The following is a 15,455-nucleotide window of genomic DNA, read 5'->3' on the forward strand; positions in this document are numbered from 1 at the left end:
CGCTTGCACACGAAGGAATTACAGCCACCAATCGGTCCTTTCCCCGAAGAGAACAACCGCCAAATGGTCCTTTCCCGGACAGAACGCCGCTGCCCGGTGCCGTGCGTGCATACAATTTTCCAGCTGTTTCCCACGCGCCAGGGCATGGAGCTTCCTCTGGTGATTTTTTCCGTTTGCCTCTGTTTCCAACGGTCTCCCTGGAGAGTTGCGCCGTGCGTGCATACAATTTTCCGGATGTTTCCCATGCGCCAGCGCGTGGAGCTTCCTCTTGTGATTTTTTCCGTTTGCCTCTGTTTCCAATGGTGTCCCTAGAGAGTTGCAACCTCAGATAGCCCTTGGATATTTGCTGTTGAACAATGCATCAGCTATTTGAAATGCAGTCTCCCAAACTTATTCTCAGATGGGCAATGAAGCATAGATCTACAAGCTTCGAAACAAAGTTCATAGTATGAAACAAGGAGAGATGACCATTGCTCTGTACTTTGCTAAACTGAGTGGTTTGTGGCAGGAACTAGACTATTACCAAGACTTTCAAGCCACCTGCATTGCTGATGCTGTTAAATTCCAAAAATTGATTGAGAAAAAACGGATCTATGACTTGCTTGCTGGGTTAAATATAGAGTATGATCAAATTCGAGTCCAAGTGTTTGGTAAGGATCCCATGCCTTTCCTAAGACAAACTTATTCATATGTACAGCAGGAGAAAAATAGGAGAAATGTCATGATCCACTCCTTACCTACTGACAAGGCAGGGTTAGTAGCTGTGTCCTCCCGAGAACAGTCACATGTCCCTCTTAATGGTCCATCATATAAGGATCATTTACATTGTGATTACTGTGGAAAATTCCGGCATACAAAAGAACATTGTCGAAAGCTACATGGTCGCCAATGCAAAGGGCGTGGAGGTAAACAAATGAGCTCAACAAGAATAAAAGCAAATGTTTTTGAGACGGTGAATTTTTCTGAAAACAATGCTCCTACTGCAACCACTAGAATCCTCTCCAATGAAGAAGTACAGTCCCTAAGGCGTTTGCTGTCACAGCTGAAATCTCAAAATGTCACAGTTGCCTCTTCTGACTTTGTTTAATCAAGTAATGTTTTTCTTGGTAATCTTGAAAAATTTCCCTGAGTTATAGATTCTGGAGCAAACAAACATACGACAGGTTCTTCAAATAAATTTACAATCTATTCCTCATGTTCAGGAAAAGAAAAATGTCCGCATAGCGAATGGATCCTTAGCCAATATATTTCGAACATGTTCTGTTGAATGCACTCCTACTATTAATCTTGCTTCATTTTTGCATGTGCCCAGTTTTCCTATTAATCTCTTATCTGTTAGCTTCATTACTAAAGCCTTTAATTACAAAATTAAAATTTTTCCTACCCGTTGTGTGTTTCAGGAACTGAAAACAAGAAGAATGATTGACAGTGGTAGATTACAAGATGGCTTGTATTTGCTAAATGACAGTAACGGTTTCTAAAACCCCAAAACTTTGGTAGGAAATTCAATAAGAGCTAATAAGGAGATCATTCAATGACATACGATATTAGGACATCTTTCTTTCTCAACCTTAAAAAGATTGTCCCATTTTGTTTAGACAATGCAAATCAGTGTTAGTTTGTGATGCCTGTGAACTTGTCAAACATACAAGGAATTCTTATCTTTAATAAATAATAAAGTTTTGATTCCTTTTATGACTATTCATTATGATATATGGAGTCTTGCTCAAACAAACTCTTTATTTGGTTATAGATGGTTTGTCACTTTTATTGATTGTTGCACTAGATTGACTTGAGTTTATCTGATGAGATCTAAACATGAAGTTTTTTCTTGTTTTCAGCAATTTGATAAAATGATTTGCACTCGGTTTAAAGCATAGGCCAAAATTTTAAGAATTGACAATGGAACAGAGTGTATAAATAAAGTCTTTCAGTCTTATTTAGAGTCTTATGAAATCCTACATCAAACTAGTTGTGTGAATATAAGTGCACAAAATGGAGTATCTGAAAGGAAAAATAAGCATTTACTTGAAGTGGCTCGATCACTCATGTTTACAATGAACCTTCCCACATCATATTGGGGGGATGCTGTTCTTACTGTAGCATATCTTATTAATCGAATGCCCCTTCACACACTAAACTTTAAGAATTCTCTAGAAGTTCGTAAGGATAAGAATTCATATACTATTCCTCCAAAGGTTTTTGGATGTATTTGGTTTATTCATGGGTCAAATGTTGGGAAACTAGAACCCAGGGCCCAAAAATGTGTGCTTGTGGGATATTTAGCACTCAAAAGGGTTACAAGTATCATCATCCTCTCTTTAGGAAATATTTTGTAAGTATAGATGCTACCTTTAGGGAATATGAACCTTATTTCTAGCCACCCCTTCAGGGAAAGCATAATAAGGAAGAGGCATCTATTTTACCTTTCCAGGAGGAGACATTTTTTGAACCTAATCATAGCATTAAGGATAAGGACACTGAGGATAAGGACCAACCATAATCATTAGTTCCTCAACCCCAACCTCAAACCATATGGAGATTGAATAGATTGGATTTAAGAACCTACAATCGTCGGAATAAGACAAATACAACCATTGAGCATGATATAACTGATCAATCAGACCTCTGGATTCAGCTCCTGAACATTCTGAGCCTAAAGAATTATGTGGTGAGACTCCTTCTTCTGATACTCCTAATACTTCTATTGATGACCTTGATATACCCATTGCTTTTAGAAGAGAAGTTAAGAATTGCACTAAACATCCTATATCTAGGTTTGTTTCCTATGATTCTTTATCTCCTTCCTATAGAGCTTTTGTTTTGTCTATTTCTTCTGTTTCTATTCCACAGGGTTGGAAGGAAGCACACCTTGATTCAAATTGGAAGGCAACTATGGTAAAAGAGATGAAGGCTTTGGGAAAAAATGAGACATGGGATCTTGTTACTCTTCCTCTGAGGAAACTAGTTGGATGCAAATGGGTGTTTACTATAAAGCATAAAGCAGATGGTTCCATTAAAAGATATAAGGCCAAGTTAATGGCAAAAGGATTTATTTAGACATATAGGGTGGATTATCAAGAGATTTTTGCACCTGTTGCTAAAATGAATACAATCAGGATTTTGCTATCGTGTGCAGCAAACCGTAAAAGGGACCTACAGTAGTTTGATGTGAAGAATGCTTTTTTGCATGGAGATTTGGAAGAAGTATATATAGAGATCCCTCTAAGGTTTGAGGGTGAAAAGACCAAAAGCAAAGCCTGTAGATTGAAAAAGGCACTATATGGCTTGAAGCAGTCACCAAGAGCATAGTTTGATAGATTTAGTAAGGCCATAATTTCCTTTGGGTTCTATCAAAGCAATGCCGATCATACCCTATTCATGAAATACCGTAGAGGTAAGATCACACCGCTCATTTTTTATGTTGATAATATAGTGGTGACAAAAGATGACAAGGAAGGGATTGCTCATCCAAAAGGGCGATTGGCTCAAGAATTTGAGATTAAAGACATGGTAGATTAAGGTACTTAAGTTGCCAGATCAGACAGAGGAACTTTTATTTCTCAAAGGAAGTACATATTAGACCTCTTAGATGAGACAGACATGTTGGGCTGTAAATCGGCAGAATCTCCTATTGAAGCTAATCACAAGGTACAAGCTGGAATTGGGGAGGCAATTGACATAGGAAGATATCAAAGGTTAGTTGGGAGATTGATTTATCTCTCTCATACTAGACTTGACATAGCCAGTGTTATAAACCTGGTGAGCCAGTGTATGCATGATCCTCGAAAACTTCACATTGAAGCTGTCTTTCATATTTTGAGGTATTTAAAATCTGCACCTGGAAAAGGGACTTCTTTTTTCAAAGCATGACCATCTCTAGATAAAAGCCTTTACAGATGCAGATTGGGCTGGATCTCTCGATGATAGGAGATCGAAATAAGATTATTGCACCTTTGTTGGTGGCAATTTAGTCAATTAGAGAAGGAAAAAGCAAAATGTAACAGCAAGATCTAGTGCAGAGGCAGAATATAGAGCCATGACACAGGGTATATGTGAGCTATCGTGGCTGTGAAAATTGATGAAGGAAATGCAATTATTAGAAACAAACAATTTGTTCTTATTTTGCGACAACAAAATTGCTATCAGCCTAGTTCATAAACCAGTTGAACATGATCGGACCAAACATATAGAGATTGATTGACACTTTATAAAGGAAAAAATAGTTAATGGGTCTCTAAGTATCTCTTATGTGATTTCCAAAGAGCAAGTGGCCGATGTGTTTACTAAAGATTTAAACAAGAAGATATTTCATACTTTAGTTTGCTAGTTGAGCATGTGTAATATACATGAACCAACTTGAAGGGGAGTGTTAGAATCCTACTAGATTGTAAATCCCCAAATTGAAAGGATTATATTGTATTGTATTTCTTCTTTTCTTCTTGTAGTTATCTTCCTCTTTTATTATTTTCCTAGAATATCTAGTTTCCTAGAATATCTAGACTTCTTTTGTATTCAGGACTATTGTATATAAATAGGAAGAGTGTACAAGGCAAATATATACTGAAATAAAAAAACTCTTTTCTTCAAGAATCCTTCCCAACACCAACAAATGATACCATCATATATCTCTACAGGTAACAAAGAAGTCGAGGTGCATCACCTCTGTTGTTGGACAAATCATGACAATAACATAATGAACAAAAAGTAAAGAGATATAACATAAATATTACTGCAGCAAAACAGCACAATTCATGTAGAGGACTAATGTAGATGGACTATGAGGTTCTTAGCCATCCATACGTCGCACAAAAAAAAGAAATGAAAGGAAATTTTTAAAATAAAATAATAAAAAAAAGTGAATGTGACTTAAGAGGTACATGACAAGCACCCATTCTTTCTCAATGATAACAAACATTACATCGACATTATATAGAAAGATACCTTGTACGTACGCACTCCTAATCTTCTCTTCCATGTATCTCTATTATTCTGTAAAAAGGTGTTAACCAGACCAAAAAATTGTTCCATAACCTGCAAGATATTCATGAGACCCATTAACAATACAAATGACATGTAATACAAGCTTATATAGTCCTAGAAGAAGTGCCATATTTTGACGCTTGAGCACCTCAACTAGGGAAGAAATAAGAAAATCTCCTTGCTCTAAAACTCTAAACATAATCCTTATTCTAGTAGGAAAATGCAAGATCCTCATCAAACTATTAACATCCATTCCAATTATGAATGATCTAGTTCAACTTGATAAACACATTAATCTCAACATTAGTTTGGATGACTGCACCGATCATTGCTCCTTACTGCCCTCTGTAAGACCATAATTTCCAATGAGTTTGGTTGCCTTGTGTGGAATTTATGAATATACATACAGTACATCCGAAGTAAGCATTATGTTAACAATAAACTTTATCAGGAATTTGAAACTTGGAATGATGGTTGAGACAAGGTAATCAGACCTCAATGGTTCCCAGGTAGGTTAGCTTTCCTGAAACCCTCACAACATATGCAAAGATGGAAATAGAAAAAAAGGATACTTTCGGATTCTTACAGCATCTTGTCTAAGGTCATCATTTCCAGATTTTGCTAGCTGTCGATATTTTCTACCATCAGAACCAAGGCATTCAACCACTTTTGGGGCATTAATTCCATTCATTATCCTGCATATTCATTAACATATATTAAAAATAGCAAGAAATATATGCCCTGCTCTAGTAGAAATATATAATAGTAAGGCAGTATGAAGGCGCTTTCAAAAGTATGAAGATGTACATAACCGAATCTGCTAAGCCTTTGAAGTATGGGAAGGAACCATCATGATATTTGCAATTACGATCAACTGGAAAACTAGCTGTCACTACAGGTACCTGAAGGCAACACAAAAATCAGGGAAGATGATAATGCAACACTGATGAGAAATATTTATAGTATTTATGTTCTTAATCCAGCCAAGAATAAGAAACAAATGCAGCTTCTTAATATTTATATCATGTTTCCCAGAACAAGTTTAACTTTCAAGAAAGGCACACAAATCAGATAATGGTTCCATGGTGATGCACGTACAAGTTCTAGCTGTCGAACACTGCGGATTTCTCGTGGTAGTGCCACCCGTTTGTTGGTATCCTGCAAGACATGTAGTTTAAGTGGTTGTTTGACATTAGCTTTTCTCCCTCCACCTTCTTTCTTTTATCCCTTCTGATGACATTAAAGTTTGTAAGGGATCCGAAAACATTGATGGAAGGACTAAACAAACCTCTCTCTGCGTTTCAAGCTCTGCAAGCTTGATATAGATCTCAACCATTTGTTTCATCTACATGGATAACAAATGCAGACCACGTGTTCATGAAAGAAACTTGATGTTAGAACAAACTTTTGAAAAAGTGCCAAATGAAGAGATCAGTGTTGAAAGTACTTGTTCAATAACAGGACCATGGTATGATGTTAATTCATCCAGAAGAGTTCTTGCTGAAAGTATTTTATCCATATCAACCACAAATGAGTTTCTACTCCGCTGTTTGTCCTTGATTCGATCACCATTTGCAAGAGCTAGAAGCTGGTAACAAAAGACATAGAAAGGTAAAATGTGCAAAGAATTTGAATTCATTCAGAAAAAAACCAAGTTCATTCACCACATGTTCTGCTATGATAATGAAAAGATTTCAGTTTTCTGGAGTCAATTTCATTTGACAGTTGCAAGTTTATACAACAGCAACTTCAAAATCCTTTAGTTAAAACAGAAGGAAAATTTATGCTGAAAAATTTATTCTTGCAAAAGTAGGACAGTCAGAAATTCAAACTTACATACCTGAAAAATTGTATGGTAAGGATGATCCACAGCCATTTTCTTCACAAGGGAAACCAAAGCAAACTGCACAATCCCAAGTACAGATTAAGACTCAACTTTAATAGCAGAGGAGAAAAGTTCAAAGAACAACACCATTGAAAACCTGAAAATTGTGAGGTCCCCCACCATCCTTTGAGCTCCCCATTCTTGAAGCAATCTGATAAACTAATGGGACAAATTTATATGACTGAACCTACAAACATATTTGAAAAGGGATCAAAGACTATGGTCCAAAATAAAAGAAAACACATAGAAATGTTAAGACAATTTTTAAAAAAAAAATGGGATTCAAAGATAACAAACAAAAACTGGAGCTAGTATTCAGTGTTACCTCATTAATAGTGTTAATCATGTTATTGATGACATTTTGTTTAGAGGAGAGACTGAACCAAAGGGAAACAAGTCGAAACACCTGAAAACATATAAATTTGATTGTCAAAGGGTATTATGATCCCGTGAATGATACCAGCATATCTTGTCTGATGAGGAAGGAGATGTACAAGTAATATCCAGTGTACAAGTTCCCTTACTAACATGATTCTTATAGTTAATTTTAAGAATGGAAATGAAATAAGACAATTCTAGCTAGGAGCAAATAATATTTACATTTATAAGAATTGTTACTATTTAGAACTGGCATAAAGGACTTGTAATTCATAATGACTATTATTTTCATTAGATAATCCACTCTCAAGTGCCCAGGTCACTGCTCTTAAGTACTAATGCACAACATTTGATGTTTCTTTAGTTGAACTAAGAAATGGAATAATTACGTACCACCCGTACATCATATTTGTCACCTATGACCAGACAATGCTTGTATCCCTCCAAAGCAAGGTTGAGAAAATTGTCCCTGTCAACCTGAGAGGTTGAAGAATGAGATTAAGAAATCTGACTTGAATATATTATATATAATGCATTATATGCTTTAGTAAAATGTTAAACAGAAGTTGAATATGACAGTAACACATAAAAGTAAATCTATCAGTAGTGGTGGAGATTGAATTACATTTTTTGGGGGCCAAGCTAAAAGTCATGGATGATCATAATAACTATTATATCTTGTTATTAGAATTACTATTATTATTATTTAAAAATAAATTTTCAAATAAAATAATTTTGTCCAATAAAATTAAATAAGTTCAAATAGAAGATGAGTACACAAATTTAATTAAGTGCAATTAACTTTCAAGTTTAAAATATCTTTTTTTTATTTTTTCAAATATTTACAAATGATAAGTCAAAAATTAATTAAAAATAAATAGGATTTAAATATACAACAATTTAGTAACAACAATATTGCTTTATAATTTTAATGTCATTATTCACTCTCAAATTTCTTAAACACATTCCACTCTATTCTTTTTGTTTGATTAAATTACCTAAACTTTCTTTCTTAATAACCTATATTAGAATATGGATAACATTGCCATTTCATCAATTAAATAGAATGCATATAAGAAATTTGAAATGTTAATAAGCACACCCATAATTTTATGACACATAAATAAGATTAATTTATCTTACTTTTCATTAAAAAAGTACGCAATAAAATATCTTTTTTTTTTCTTGGGGAGGGGGGGGGGGGGGGCCGCAATGAATACATTTTTAAAACAATTTTTATAGTTGTTGTTATGGAAAGTCAATCATTATATTATTTCTCTGTATATTATGTATTCTGTATTCCTATTTAGGAATTCTTATTTAGGATTTCTTCCTAATTAGTAGAACACAATTATAGGAATCAATTGTATATATATACCCATGTACAGATTAATTGATATTAAGGAGAATCATCTCTTTCTACATGGTATCAGAGCAGGTCATCTATCTAGGGTGACTATTTGTTCTCACCACCCAGCTCAGGAGAGACCTTGGCTGCCGACCGGCCTTTTCGACTCCGATCAACATCGCCAGCATCGCTTCAATCCCCTTATTCCACCACTGTGTGCTGTTGCCTGATCCAGTACACCATTAAAGGACTTCTGAGGTTTGACTCTCAGATCCTATTTCGGTATTTGCTTGATTTGTGATTTTGGGTTATTTTGCTGCTGTAAACACTTTGGATTATCGTTTCGGTTAGTTTTCTTTGTCTCAACAAATGGCAGACAATAAGAATGTTATTTCTGATGTGATTCCGGTGATGACTAAGATCACGGAACACAAACTTAATGGTTCGAATTACCTGGAGTGGAGTAAGACTGTTAGGGTCTATTTGCGTAGCATTGATAAGGATGATCACCTTACTAAAGATCCACCTACTGATGATACACAACAAACTTGGCTAAGGGAGGATGCTCGGTTGTTTTTGCGACTTGAACTTCGATTCACAGTGAGGTAATTAGTTTAATTAATCACTGTGAATTTGTTAAGGAATTGATGGATTACTTAGATTTTCTGTATTCTGGTAAAGGGAATATCTCCCGTATTTATGATGTTTGTAAGGCATTCTATCGTGCTGAGAAAGAGAATAAGTCTCTCACGGCTTATTTTATGGATTTTAAACGGGTATATAAGGAACTTAATGTATTATTGCCTTTTAGTTCTGATGTGAAAGTTCAGCAGCCCAACGGAGCAACTCGTTATGAGTTTTCTTGCAGGCCTTCCTTCAGAATATGAGACTGCTAAATCTCAGATTCTCTCCAGTTCTCAGATTTCCTCTTTGCATGAAACGTTCACATGGGTCCTTCGTACAGAGAGTACCCAATCGTCACAGCCTGCCAGTAGTGCTCTTATTAGCCGTAATCCAAATGGACAACAGGGTAATAGAAGAGGAAGTAGAGGAGGAATTACAGCAAATGTATAATCAGCGTAATGGAGAGGCTAGTTCTAATCAGGACTCAAGAGGAGTCATTTGTTATTATTGCCATGAGCCTGGCCATACAAAATATAATTTTCCGCAACTTCAGAGAAAAAATCAGCGATCACAGATGGCAAATATGGCAGCAGAGGATTCTACAGTATCTTCCTTTGAGAAAACTGTTTTGGTATCTGCAGAGGATTTTGCACAGTTTTCCCGATGATCGTGCATCTCTAAAACCTACCAGCCTCCTCACATCGCGATCACGAGTCGAGTAAATCCACTACATGCCTTGTGTCTTCCTCATCCAAATGGGTTATTGATTCAGTGCGATAGATCACATGACAGTAATTCTAGTCTTCTATCCGCTTTTCATCTAATCTTACTTCCTCTCATTACTTTAGCCGATGGTTCTACTTCTTGTGTCATGGATTACTGAATCGCGAATCCGACTTCACAATTTCTTTGTCATCTGTTTTGTGTCTACCAAGTTTCTCTTTTAATCTACTTTCTGTTTGTAAACTTACTCGTACCTTAAATTGTTTTGTTTCCTTTTTTCCTGACCAGTGTTTATTTCAGGATCTTACGACGAAGCAGATTTTTGGTAGAGGACGTGAGTCAGGTAGTCTCTATATTCTGGAAAATCATGTACATGATCGCTTGTTTGCTCCAGTACCTTAACACCTCTTGAAGCTCATTGTAGATTGGGCCATCCTTCTTTGTCTACCATGAAGAAGTTGTGTCCTCGATTTGATCTTTATCGATACTAGAATGTGAGTCGTGTCGGTTGCAAAACATCATCGTTTGCCTTCTCGTGTTTAGAGTCAATAAACGGGCTTCATCCCCTTTTGAGTTAGTTCATTCGATGTTTGGGGTCCTTGTTCTGCATACTTCTAAACTGGATTTCGTTATTTTGTTACTTTTGTTGATGATTACTCGTGTTACCTAGTTATATTTAATGAAGAATCGCTCAATTGTTTTCTATCTTTTGTGCCTTTTGTAATGAAATCAAAACTCAATTTAATACTTCATGCGCATATTAAGAAGTGACAATGCCAAAGAATACTTTTCAAAGACAATTTCAGTCTTATATGACACAAAATGGCATTCTTCATCGCCTTCTGTGTGGATACCCCATCCCAAAATGGCGTGGCCGAAAGAAAAAATCGGCATCTTCTTGAGGTAACTCGTGCTCTTCTTTTTCAGATGAAAGTTCCTAAACACTTTTAGGCGGATGCAGTTTCTACAGCATGTTTTTTGATCAATCGTATGCCGTCTTCTGTCCTTAATGGGGATATTCCTTATACTGCTTTGTTCCCTACAAAATCTTTGTTCCCTGTTGAACCCCGTATTTTTTGTTGTACCTGTTTTGTGCGTGATGTTCGTCCACAGGTTTCTAAATTGGATCCAAAGTCTCTCAAATGTGTCTTCCTTGGGTACTCCCGGATCCAAAAAGGGTACCGCTGTTTCTCTCCTACTCTTAATCGTTATCTTGTTTCTGCAGATGTCACATTTTTTGAGTCCACTCCATTTTTTCCTCAATCATCTGTGTATGAGAGTCAGGGGGAGGAGGATGATCTCTTAATATATACTGTCCAACCAATGTCTAGTCCTCTCTCACAGCCTGTTTCTTCTGTCTCTAGACCTACTCGACCTCCCGTTGTTCATGTTTATTCCAGGAGATTGGAGATTCCTGACTCAGATCCTCCACCAGCTACTTCGTTGGGAGATCCCGTACCTCATATTGATCATGATTCTGATCTAGACTTACCCATTGCTCTTCGTAAAGGTAAACGTTTATGTACTTACCCTATCTCTTCTTTTGTTTCTTATAATCAATTGTCTTCTTGTTCTCGGTGTTTTGTTACTTCTTTAGACTCTGTTCCTATTCCTAATACTGTTGGTGAGGCACTGTCTCATCCTGGCTGGTGTGCTGCTATGAAAGAGGAAATTGAGACTTTAGATGCTAATGGTACATGGGAACTGTTGCCTTTGCCCACTGGTAAGAAAGCCATTGGTTGCAAATGGGTATTTACAGTAAAAGTAAATCCTGATGGTTCTGTGGCTAGGTTAAAAGCACGCCTTGTAGCAAAAGGATATGCTCAGACATATGGGGTTGATTATTCTGACACATTTTCTCCTGTAGCTAAACTTACTTCTGTTCGCTTGTTTATCTCTTTAGCAGCTACATATGATTGGTCCCTGCACCAATTGGATATCAAGAATACTTTCCTTCATGGTAATCTTCAGGAGGAGGTGTATATGGAGCAACTACCTGGGTTTGTTGCTCAGGGGGAGTTGGGTAAAGTTTGTAGGCTTCGGAAGTCTCTTTATGGCTTGAAACAAAGTCCTAGGGCCTGGTTTGGGAGATTCAGTGAAGCAGTACAGGAATTTGGTATGCAAAAGAGTAAGTGTGATCACTCAGTATTTTATAGGCAATCTGAGGCTGGTTTAATTCTCCTGGTAGTCTATGTGGATGACATTATCATCACTGGGAATGACTCTGCAGGTATTTCATCTCTTAAAACCTTCCTCCAAACCCAGTTTCAGACCAAAGACTTGGGATTATTAAAGTATTTCTTGGGTATTGAAGTTATGAGAAGTAAGAAGGGTATTTTCTTGTCTCAAAGAAAATATGTCCTCGATCTATTGACAGAGACAGGAAAATTAGGTGCTAAGCCTTGTAGTGCACCAATGACTCCAAATTTACAACTGTTAACAGGGGATAGTGAGTTGTTTGAAGATCCAGAGAGATACAGGAGATTGGTAGGAAAATTGAACTACCTTACAGTCACTCATCCTGACATTGCTTATGCCGTTAGTGTGGTAAGTCAGTTTATGTCTTCCCCAACTGTTGCTCATTGGGAAGCCTTGGGACAAATCTTGTGTTATCTAAAGGGAGCTCCAGGAAGAGGTTTGTTATATGGTAATCATGGGCATTTGAATGTTGAATGTTTTTCAGATGCCGACTGGGCTGGATCTAAGGTTGACAGGAGGTCAACTACTGGATATTGTGTTTTTGTTGGAGGAAATTTGGTGTCTTGGAGAAGCAAGAAGCAGAGTGTAGTTTCTCGATCTAGTGCTGAATCCGAATATAGAGCCATGGCACAATCAGTATGTGAGGTAATGTGGATACTTCAATTACTAGATGAGACAGGTTTTAAGACCCCCCTGCCTGCGAAATTATGGTGTGATAATCAAACTGCTCTCCATATTGCTTCTAATCCGGTATTTCATGAGCGGACCAAACATATTGAGATTGATTGTCACTTTATTCGTGAAAAGATTCAACAACAGATCATCTCAACAGGATATATCAAAACTGGAGAGCAATTAGGAGATATTTTCACAAAAGCTCTGAATGAAGCTAGGATTGAATACATTTGTAACAAGTTGGGCATGATTAACATCTATGCTCCAACTTGAGGGGGAGTGTTATGGAAAGTCAATCATTATATTATTTCTCTGTATATTCTGTATTCTGTATTCCTATTTAGGAATTCTTATTTAGGATTTCTTCCTAATTAGTAGTAGAACACAATTATAGGAATCAATTGTATATATATACCCATGTACAGATTAATTGATATTAAGGAGAATCATCTCTTTCTACAGTTGTTATATTTATATTGCTATATATTAAAAAAATTTGAAAATTTTGCAAGGGCCACGGCCACCCTTGGCCCTAAGAAGCTTTGCCCCTACTATCGATGAAATAACTCACCAGAAAATCCATGTACATTTTAACAAAAAAAGGGAAAAAAAACCATGATTCTAATATCTCGACTCTAATTTCAAAGTTTAATGATGCAAGCAAGTATGGTGCTCTCATTATCGCTTCTAGCGACGATAAAATCTTTTCAGAATGGGTCAACAAAAGTGTTGGTATCTCTTGATTTTAGGAATACAGATTATTAGGCATTAATTGTATTTTCTAGTTTCCCATTTAGGTCTGATTCTTTGTACATAAATAGGAGCTTTGTCTATCATTTTTTACCATTAAGAAATATACAGAAAATTCCCTCAAATATAAGTTTCTTTCATCATGGTATCAAAGTCTACCATGTTTCAATGTTGGGCCACTCATATATGTGTTTGTCTATAAATTTCACGCTCCAATTGTTCATGCCTAGGCGTGAGATGGTGTGTTGTTCCACATTAGTTTGGGATAAAGTGTTTGTGCTATATATAAGACTTGGGTAAATCTCCTCCCCTTGAGCTAGCTTTTGAGTGGAGTTAGACCCGATCCACTTTCTCTACATGGTATCAGAGTAGTTCCATGTAAATAGTCTCATGTTATACACAGCAGTTCCTAAATATGTGGAGAACAGAGTAGTAACCTGCAGTTTTTCAGCCTCTTCCTTGTCCATTGTAAGTTGTTTCTGTAACTCTTGTATTTTCACTGAATAGTCAGTCTTGTCCCCCTAAAAATAATAGAAGTAAAGTTCTATTACAATAGTAAAACAAATTCAATGAGACTAACAGTTGAACATGAGATTGAAATTTACCTTTGATGAACTCTTTAGGCGCCTAAGAAGTGCCTCCAACTCCAATGTCTGCAAAACCAGCATGCTTATGAAACTGTTAAAATTAAATCTCTCTTGTCTCTCCTTCTCTCTCACTTTGATACCTTGTGTTTCCTTAAACGCATTGCTGCTTGCCATTCACTAGAAGTTAGTCTTTCCTCATAGGACCTAAATAGAGCATCTGCATAGTGTGCAAGATTGAAATAAGTTTGGCTTTGTCTTTCTATGGACTTTTTGTCAACAGTTTTCTGATCCTCAGCCAGAGAAACTGCAGGTTTCAGATACTTCTCTAAGATGGTTCTTGAGCTGCCCACATGCAACATTACATGAGAAAAATTAGCATCCATAAGAAACAAAGATGGTAACTAGGAGTAATTTTCTCAAGTGAAAGATACAAGTTACAACCTGCTGGATCTTGTTTCTGCCAGCCACTTTCCAACTAAGCGATACACATCTGAAGCTCCTTCATTTGAGTGACAATTTTGAGAGATATATTTTGCAAGGCTAATAGCCATCTCATCCTGACCTTGTGCTCGTAATAACTTTGCTTCTTCAAGCTGCCATTGTATAGATTGTTAATATTCACATTACATCACAGGAATTTATGAAGCAAAATATGTTGTGTTTGAGGTATAAAAAGTGGACCAAATGAACCATCTACTAACAAAAAGACTACATATGGACAGGCCTATTAAAAGTAACCATGAGAGGGAAAAAGAAACTGCTAGACAAGATTTATAGTGACTTGAAAGATACAACTAATAGCATATAGCAAAAAGAGTTGTAAGAAAAGCATGATACTTGAATTAGTGCAAAAGCCATTTTGCTCATCCAGGAAAATGCTAGTAGTACGATGGTAGTGCAACTTTTGGTTGAAAGGACAAGGTTCATAAAATACTTGTAGGCTTTCATATTAACTTTAGAATTTCAACAGAAATGTTAGAGAATTGATTAAATACATAAAATCATGAACTGCCCATGTAGGCATTTGGGGTCAGTGGTAACTCTTTGATGGCATTATAGCAGAGGTCCTAAGTTCAACTCACCCCTCGACTATAACTAAATGAATTCCAAATATTAGGCTTTCATGAACTGAACTCTTGGGCCCACATTTGATGCAGTGTGAGAAAATTTGTTAATGAATAAAGTTACACAACTACACACAAGCTGTTTCCGGATTGCAGAAAAATCATTATTTCATTTCATTCGGTTGCAATAAAATGCTATATTTCAATTGAACAAACAATATTGTTATTATAGATGTAAA

The 15,455-nt window shown here is 36.4% G+C and overlaps 1 protein-coding gene across 2 annotated transcripts in view; it reads right to left on the bottom strand.

The window, feature by feature from the left end:
* The window catches only part of LOC110657098 (serine/threonine-protein kinase ATM), a 72,050-nt gene that overhangs the window by 4,339 nt on the left and 52,256 nt on the right, over positions 1–15,455 (bottom strand). For both annotated transcript variants that reach the window (XM_058132512.1, XM_021814163.2), the window contains exons 57-70: positions 14,594–14,745; positions 14,293–14,494; positions 14,171–14,218; positions 14,003–14,086; positions 7,640–7,723; positions 7,194–7,274; positions 6,966–7,055; positions 6,824–6,886; positions 6,431–6,571; positions 6,272–6,328; positions 6,082–6,141; positions 5,791–5,885; positions 5,570–5,678; positions 4,945–5,034 (exon numbers count right to left, since the gene is read on the bottom strand). In XM_058132512.1, coding sequence (XP_057988495.1) covers positions 4,945–5,034; positions 5,570–5,678; positions 5,791–5,885; positions 6,082–6,141; positions 6,272–6,328; positions 6,431–6,571; positions 6,824–6,886; positions 6,966–7,055; positions 7,194–7,274; positions 7,640–7,723; positions 14,003–14,086; positions 14,171–14,218; positions 14,293–14,494; positions 14,594–14,745 — 1,356 coding nt within the window. The remainder of the gene's footprint in view (positions 1–4,944; positions 5,035–5,569; positions 5,679–5,790; positions 5,886–6,081; positions 6,142–6,271; positions 6,329–6,430; positions 6,572–6,823; positions 6,887–6,965; positions 7,056–7,193; positions 7,275–7,639; positions 7,724–14,002; positions 14,087–14,170; positions 14,219–14,292; positions 14,495–14,593; positions 14,746–15,455) is intronic.

Source organism: Hevea brasiliensis, chromosome 13 (assembly GCF_030052815.1).
Source record: "Hevea brasiliensis isolate MT/VB/25A 57/8 chromosome 13, ASM3005281v1, whole genome shotgun sequence".
In the NCBI taxonomy this organism is placed as follows: Eukaryota; Viridiplantae; Streptophyta; class Magnoliopsida; order Malpighiales; family Euphorbiaceae; genus Hevea; species Hevea brasiliensis.